We start from the raw sequence: 8,137 nt of genomic DNA, 5'->3' as shown, positions 1-8,137 counted from the left end.
TCAGTCTCTAAACTGTTTATTATAATGTTTCCTTACAGCCTTCCCACCCTTTAACTCTTCGGCCAATATGATTAACATGTAATGGACACTTTCCTTCTCGGCAAAACAGCCAATCAGAAAGTGGATCATGCACGTCTACAGGGAGGTAAAAGCCACAGAACATCATAATCACACAAGAAAGAGACACACAGATATTAAAAAGACAAAATATATCTGATTGACATGAGCTGTGACACTGCTTACAAAAAAAAGTTCGTAAACTTTTCAAGTAAAGGCGCGGACTGGCCGTCCACCTCAAGGTGTAGTTGTCAGTCTGCAGCTTGAGCACTTGGTGTGGAAGTTAGTACGCACATGGGCTATTTCTCAGTGGGCTTAACTCTTTTCAGTGCAGTACAGTGTATGTGTCAACCTGTCCCTTTTCTTCATGACAAAATATACCCAAGAAAAACAAAGGAAAAGGAGGGAATGACGTCATTACACGAATACTTTGAATAAAAAGGGGAAGAGGACTAAGTGCTGAGTGTGAGGGATGAATGGAGCCGGCCTCTGATCTCGCCTTGCTGCAGCTGATGGAGTTTTTATGCCTTGGCGTTGATGATTTCGATGAACTCTGGCTTGAGAGATGCTCCGCCCACGAGGAAACCATCGACGTCCTTCTGGGAGGCAAGCTCCTTGCAGGTACCACCGGTCACAGAGCCTAAAAAAAAAGAACGGCTTTATAAAATTTGATGTGGAAAAAGAAAATGAGAAAATACAACTTTATCTCATCATGCTGACTGACCTCCGTAGATGATCCTCACGGAGTTGGCTACAGCCTCAGACACGTGCTTCTTCAGCCAGCCCCTCAGTTTGTCATGAACCTCCTGTGCCTGAAATCCCACACAGAAAACACACATTATGATTGTTTATAAGAGAAGATAGTCTTTTTTTTTTTTTTTTTATCATTTCCAGTGGTTTCTTATATTTACCTGCTGTGGGGAGGCGGTCTTGCCGGTGCCAATGGCCCACACAGGCTCATAGGCAAGCACGACCTTGCTCCAGTCCTTTACATTGTCTGTGAAAGAGACGTGTGATAAGACTCGAATTTCACAAGATGTCTGATATCCACCACACTCTCGCTTGCACAAACTGTCCCTGAAAAGAACATTCAGACTCGCTCGTGAACATGGGGTTGTCAGGTGTCACGTACCTGCGATGACCTTGGTCTGCTCGAAGACGACCTTCTCGGTGATGCCGCCCTCCCTCTCGTCCAGCTTCTCGCCGATGCAGGCGATGACACCGAGACCATTCTCCAGAGCGTGGGCTGTCTTCTGACCAATGAGCTAACGAAACCCAAAAAAAAAGTGATGTGATTTGATGTGTTTCTTACTCATTGGGCACTCTTGCGTCAGCACATGCAATGACGAGGTGATAAAAGATAATATCGTCCAGAATTACCTCATCGCTCTCTCCGAAGACGTGGCGCCTCTCAGAGTGTCCCAGGATCACCCAGTTCACACCACAGTCCTTGATCATCGCAGGGCTGCAGACAGATTACATTCAAAAAATAAACACAAAATAATCAAACAGTTTTAATACTATGATATGAAACATTAACAAGATTTCATAGATATGATTCAAGTCTGATTTTTTTAAGCTGCTATATGATGAAATGATCTCATCGATCCATCTTCATCAGCTCATTATCTTGTCATTTTCCTTCCAAAGGGAGAAAAACCCACCTGATCTCCCCAGTGAAGGCACCCTTGGCGACTTTGTAGCAGTTCTGAGCGGCCACGCCGAACTTGGCGTCCAGCTTGGTCCTGACAAAGTCCAGGTAGATTGAAGGAGCACCGCACACCACCTCTGTGAACACAGAAGAAGAAAACAAATGAGTGATACTCGTCATAAAACCAAATATGAAGACATTTTGACCAACGTATTTAATATTAATGATGTGACAGTAGTTTGGGATTCACATTTGGTGTAATTCAGATGCAAAATGTGTGCTTTAACACCGACCTCCCAGTTAAAATGACAGCCTGTATAAACATTGAACAACCACCCTGAGCTGCTGCCAAGTACACAACTAAATATGCACTTCTTCCCACAGTAAGACAACACCAGGGGGACTAAAGGGACAAATTCGGCTCAGTCTTTTCCAGTGATGGGAGAATATAAAATTTTATCATGGGTTGCAATAAAATACACTCAGGATTAGTTAACTGTGGTGCTTGGGATAATCGTGAATATCCTCACATCAGTGACTTGAAGAAGCTGTCTAGTCCTATATTATTTCTATCCATTTTATTTAAAACTGCACTCATTTTGCAGCATGAAATCTGCAAAGTAACGAGAAACTAAAGTTATCACATGAATGTCAGGGAGTAAAAAGGAAAATATTTGTCTCCACAGTGGAGTGGAAGTACAAAGCAGGAGAAAATGTGAATACTCAAGTGAACCTCAAGTTCCTCAAAATTATACTGAAGTACTGTACATGAGTAAACACATTTTATTATACTCCATTGCTGCTGACGTGTATTGTAGTGTCAACAGTTACAAAATGTTTGTCCTCATGTGCAGATTTCAACAGCAGTACAGTCTGCACGGGTCAAACAGAGTACAGTACAGTCAAGACACTGACATTAAAATTGTAACTATATCTTGGGGTCACGAGAGTCTATATTAAAGGCCTCCTGTTATTATTGGTTTGGTAAAGGTCATTCCTCTCTGGACACACTCAAGCCTCCCTGCATTAAAGGTCTGAGTTCAGCCTCCTAAAGGTCGCCTACATGACTGCATTCTGCAGAGGTCGGAGGAAAGTCATGACACTGCGTTTAAAAGGGTCAAACATAAGGAACATGTGCAGAAGAAGAGTCTGGGGAGGAAACAGCTGAACTTTGACTTTAAAAGCTGCACGGAGAGACCAGTGGGAAAAGTCTGCTTGGGTTTCACACTGGCACTGTAAGGGGGTGGATTCATTAGTGGAGCAAGGTCCAAGGATAGTCTGAACTGTGAGTGAGAGTTTGCTCGGGAGCAGATCAGACCCGTCACTGGTGTGCATGCACAACATTATGGTTGCATAACACCAGTTTGCAGGAGAAGCACACAGGAACAAACAGGCCAGGACACATTCAATGTCTGCCTGTTGATGCTAACTTCCTGCAGAGTATCATGCACTGAATGAAAAAAAATAGCCCAAATTAAAAGAGGAATAGCAGCAGGAGTGTGAGTAGTCTCCAGTCTGGAGGAAGCAGTCAGCAACAGGGCAAATGTCCCCTGCTGCATTCAGGTAGCGCTGGAAAATCGTAGACGGAACAAAAGAACAACTAAACAATTGATTTATCTGTTTTTTCTGCGGCCTTCAGAGCGATTAAACACTTCCGTGACCATGGAAATTGAAAGTTGGACAGCTAGGAAACCAAACTTCCCATGAAGCTAACAACAGGCTACTGTATCATCAGTCTGAGCTGTAAACGAGGAGCCTCACTTGAATGCACCCTACACTGTCACAGCAGAGGCTGAGCTGGCTGCTGGACTACGTGCCGCTGTAAACGCACACCCACCCGCACCACCATGACTGAAAACCCGTCATTTCTATTCATACATTTATGTCTGCCCCGGGTTTGTGCCTCTTCAATGTCTTTGCTCGGTGCAAAATCGAAAAACAGACACTGAATGCAACTTCACGAGGGTATAAAATGGAGAAGATGTGAAGTGTGTGATGCTAATGGTGATATTGATTTATTGAATGACCGAGCCATTTTGAGCCTGGATGGAAAATCGGTTTCCAAAAAAAAAAAAAAAAAAAGAAGAGGAAACAAAAAGAGGAGGAGTGGCTGGAGTAGCTAACAATGTGATTAGGATAATCGGAAAACAGGTGGCTAAAATTCTGAATTTTCTAAAGGAGGTTTGGTGAGGAGGTTGTCAAAATCAACGTACCGACATTGGGGTCCACCTTGGCTGCGTTCATGGTGTGCATGAGCTCCCCAAGGCTCTTCTTGTCGCCGTTCAGCTTCCAGTTTCCACCAACGAAGAATTTCCTGGTCATGTTTGCGGTGTTGTTGTTTTTTTGCTGGTTTTGCTAAGAATTAAAACGGTACCAAGAGCCCACCAGGGTGCACTTCGTCTGGGGTAAGAGAGCGAACGTGAGAGAGCAGCTCAGAGTTTTTATGATCACGGGAGAGTTGACCCCTCCTCTCGCTCGGCTTCATTGGTTTGTGGCGGCACGCCCGCAAACGCATCTCCCCCCTTTTGAGGAAGGGGAAGAGCAAAATGTCATGCTGCGTTCAGGTGCTTTGCGTAAAGCTTTCCCACATATGGATCAACCTGTTGGGAGGAGGGGGCTGAGAGAAGATTTTCTACTTAAGTAAAAGAAGTAATACCTCAGGGAAAAGTTCTGCGTTCAAGATTTTACATCTTAACATCTTCTTATCGTCCTTTATTGATTTTATTCTTCAATGTATTTCTATTTTTCGATTACTTTTTTGTTGTTTTTTCCCTCTCGCTTTCTTTTTCTGTGTTTTTGCCTGTTTTATCTCTTTGATTCCTTTTACTTGTAGTTGATCATATTGACTTTTTACGTGTTTACATTTTCTGTTCTGCCTTCTTGTTGTAACTCGCCTTAGACTAGACTTCCTTGAGTTTGGCTTGACTGTTGAGTGCTTATTCTGTAATATTGTCCAGAGTTTCCTGCTTTTGCTTGTTTGTCAAAGTACTTTGTAAACTCTGTTTTTAAAGGTGCTATATAAATAAAGTTTTATAATTGTTTATTTGATCCTGTCTCATTTCCATCAGATTTTTTTATATATGTGCAAAGTTGCTAGTAACTACACCACTCAAAATGAGTTATGGATATTGGGATATGGGTGTATATATGCATGAGCATGGATATGCAAAGAAAGTCAAAAGGAATGTGTTGCATTATCTTTGGGGACCAAAAATACTCACAAAACATGAAATAAAAATTCAGATATGTCACAGAATGAACAATCAAGTGAAACACTAAAATATCATAATATATCCATAACTCATTTTGAGTAGTATAAAGTTATGTAACAAATGTAGTGGGGTAAAAACTACAATGTTTCCCTTTGAAATGTTGTGGAGTAGAAGTATAGAGCAGCAGAAAATGGAAGTACGTCAGAAAAGTACCTTAAAATTGTACTTAATTACATTCAATACTTAAGTGGATGCACTTAAAAGTGCAATATGTACATGACTTGTTTCACTATCATATCTTGAGCCATTTGGTCTTTTATTATTTGGAAAGTTTCGGCAGTGGGGGCCTAAAGACTAGGGAAGCAGGGTTGGGACCGAAGGATCACCGGTTCAAACCCCTGGACTGGCAGGAAAAATCTGGGTGGGGAAAGTGAAACACAGTGCTTGCTCCATCCTCATTGAGCAAAACCCTCAATCCACCAACTGTGGTTGTACTACTGGGCAGCTTCCTGGTGCGAATGTGATTGCGTGTTCCTGAAAGAGAGCATCGCATCTCTTGATTTTACCTGAAGTATCTATACTACACCAGTGACACATGCAAATCTTATTTTTATTATAATGTCAAAGGAAAGATACTGAAACATGTAGTAGCAAAAGCACAAAGGATGCATGAAAATGTCATGGAGAAAATGTAATGAGGAGGGTATAATTGCAAGTATTTTTGCTTTCAAACATTAAAATAGTATTGTATTATATAGTATTGTATTTGTGCATGTTATATTATATTACGAATATCTCAAATTCTCATTTTCAATAGGAACGGCCTACAACAAAACAGTACAGTATGGTGTGTAAAGTAGATACAAGAAGTGGCCTCTTGCCAGCTGGGTCTGCTTTCTCTGAATGGCTGAGATGACAAAGTCTGGCGTAAAGCCTAGACAACACAAACTGTCTTTGTTATGGTGTTTCTGCATCCGTGATTAACAGTGTTGGATTTGTTGCTCTTATTAAATTAACATTCTTGCTGTTTTATCATGATTTGGTAGACCTACAAAAGACAATTAAAATGGCATGTTAAGAGTTATTATAAAATAAGCAGCTACAGGGAATATTTTTAAATGATTGTCTGCCTGTCCTGCAACTGATGTCTGATTGTTGTGATGTAACCTGTGGTTATCAATTGACCTCAAGGGAAAGTAATCGAAGTTAATGTGTTACTGTTCACTACTCAACACTCCCTGCCACAGTGATATTGTATAATTTCAGCCGTAATATTTTGTCTTTTGACATTAGTATATCAAATTTCAATGCCAAACACAATAACACACGTTTATCACTAAAAATCGATCACAAATGCGATTGTGAGCCATGGCTCGATGCGAGAGCCACAATGATGCACGGTTTGATTGGCTGAAACGAAATAAATCCCGCCCCCTTTTTCTCCCCTGACCTAGTACGGCGCCTACTGATTGGAGGACATTCAGCCGAGCTTCGCATACCCATCCTGCACTGCGGTAAAAATGTCGGTTTTTACACAGATAAAGTTACATTTTATGAAGTTTGACGTGACGTTTGACAAAATTATACATCGAGATTTGTTCATATTGTTGTAAATCTGTCGACTTTCTTAAATAAATAGTCCACTTTCTTAAATAAATACAACTCAACACCATGACAAACAGTAGTTCATTCCGTATACTAACACTGCCATTAGACGATAGACTCATCAGGAATAATTTGCTCTTTTTAGATATTTCTCTAGCAGGTTTCTCGTAAAGAGAAGCCCATTTTACTGTTGAAAGTCAAACTTATTCTCTTTGAAGATACAATACATCTATTGCAGTGTTATGGGAGAAGTAAATCATGTCTTTATTGGAAGAGCACAAACTTTATGCATTAGATGTATTGGCTGTGTGAAAGCACAGGTCTTCCAAAAACAGCAGACAAACACAACCAACTTTATTACGGAACAATTTGCAAAAACAGACATAAGCTTTAATTTAAAACATCATCCATTGTATTATATGCTGTTAGGTGATAGTATGCATTGTATGTAAAAACTTTCTTTGTCAAATAGCTATCAACTATTGTACCCAACAACATGTCCTCTTGAAATGTAGTAGAGTAGAAGTACAATCTAAAATACTCAAAGTAAAGTACAATTATCTCTCTTTATAAGTCTTCTATTTTCATTATCACACAGACAGTTTATGTTATGTCTTTTAAGTACTTTAAGTATTGTTTGTTGTTTTGCACCTACAGACCACAGCAAATTCCTTATATGTGTAAACTTACTTGCCAATAAAAGCAATTCTGATTCTGATTCTGACATGAAATATGTTTTATTATCGATGTTCTTACCTCCATGAGATATTTGATTCACGAGAATTATAGAGCTAGAATTAAAATTAGATCATTGCACCCCTTTTAATGTAAAGTTTTTGTATTTTTGAAAAATGTTTTATACTGTATGTGTAAGTAGCCTATGACTATTTACACCTGTTTGACACAACAGTAGTGTTAAAGGAGCACTATGTAGTTTTGGAGAAAAAAATCCAAATTCAGAATTTTAATATTTACAATACTAATGAGGTAATAATACAAACTCAGAAATATTGTTTTTTCCGTAACTGAATAAACAAGCTGTTTCTCAGAGGAAAATAAGGTCCCCAGAACACTGTTTGAAGCTAGAAAGGTGGCAGGGTCCGCCACATATAAACAAAGTAAGACAGTATGAAACTGTGTTGCCCTTTAAGGTCAGTTTGTTTATTCAGTTTAATCAGTCATGAAAACAAAGGGAGTTTGTTTATGTAGTTTGTTTGGGCGTAAAAATATAATTAATATAAATATATGTACATTTTAAAGGTGCTATTAGTAAGAAAAGTTGATTGTAGGTCCAAAGCGTCAGCATTTGACGAGCTGGGAATGAGACTCAAAAACAACTTGTCTTACTGATAGGACCTTTAATTAATGTTGTTCCCGCAACAAGCCACATGGAGGCACACTCACACCACCAACTATATCACATGTATGCTGAATACAGGGTTAATCTTCACACATAATCACGAACTAGTTAAGTGGTTTGCTAGCTGCATCGTTATGGCCGTGCTGCTACAGATAGCCTACCTGTCAGCCCACAAGTCTAATCTTTAGCCACGAATAGCGATAAAAGTGTGGTGCAGTGGGCCGGAGACGGGCGGGAGGGGAGGTGAGGTGG

General features: G+C 40.1%; 1 protein-coding gene across 1 annotated transcript; it reads right to left on the bottom strand.

Moving 5' to 3' along the window:
* tpi1b (triosephosphate isomerase 1b) lies at positions 1–4,135 on the bottom strand. The gene is made up of 7 exons (XM_084357464.1): positions 3,922–4,135; positions 1,722–1,845; positions 1,438–1,522; positions 1,190–1,322; positions 969–1,054; positions 782–869; positions 1–697 (listed from the first exon to the last, which is right to left on the bottom strand). Exons 1-7 carry the CDS (start codon positions 4,028–4,030, stop codon positions 579–581), a joined length of 744 nt encoding a protein of 247 aa, XP_084213590.1. The 5' UTR covers positions 4,031–4,135; the 3' UTR covers positions 1–578.
* Positions 4,136–8,137: the final 4,002 nt, after the last annotated feature.

Source organism: Pagrus pagrus, assembly GCF_965226575.1.
Source record: "Pagrus pagrus genome assembly, chromosome: 7".
Taxonomy (NCBI): Eukaryota; Metazoa; Chordata; class Actinopteri; order Spariformes; family Sparidae; genus Pagrus; species Pagrus pagrus.
Note: the sequence above shows the minus strand (reverse complement) of the source record. Positions and strands in the feature narration are given on the sequence as shown.

Bases quoted from the DNA above. Each gene is read 5' to 3' on its own strand.
- tpi1b (XM_084357464.1), bottom strand. From the start codon at position 4,030: ATGACCAGGAAATTCTTCGTTGGTGGAAACTGGAAGCTGAACGGCGAC. The intron at 1,323-1,437 runs GTAATTCTGGAC...GGGTTTCGTTAG, and splicing joins TCTTCGGAGAGAGCGATGAG to CTCATTGGTCAGAAGACAGC. The intron at 870-968 runs GTAAATATAAGA...GTGGGATTTCAG, and splicing joins AGACCGCCTCCCCACAGCAG to GCACAGGAGGTTCATGACAA.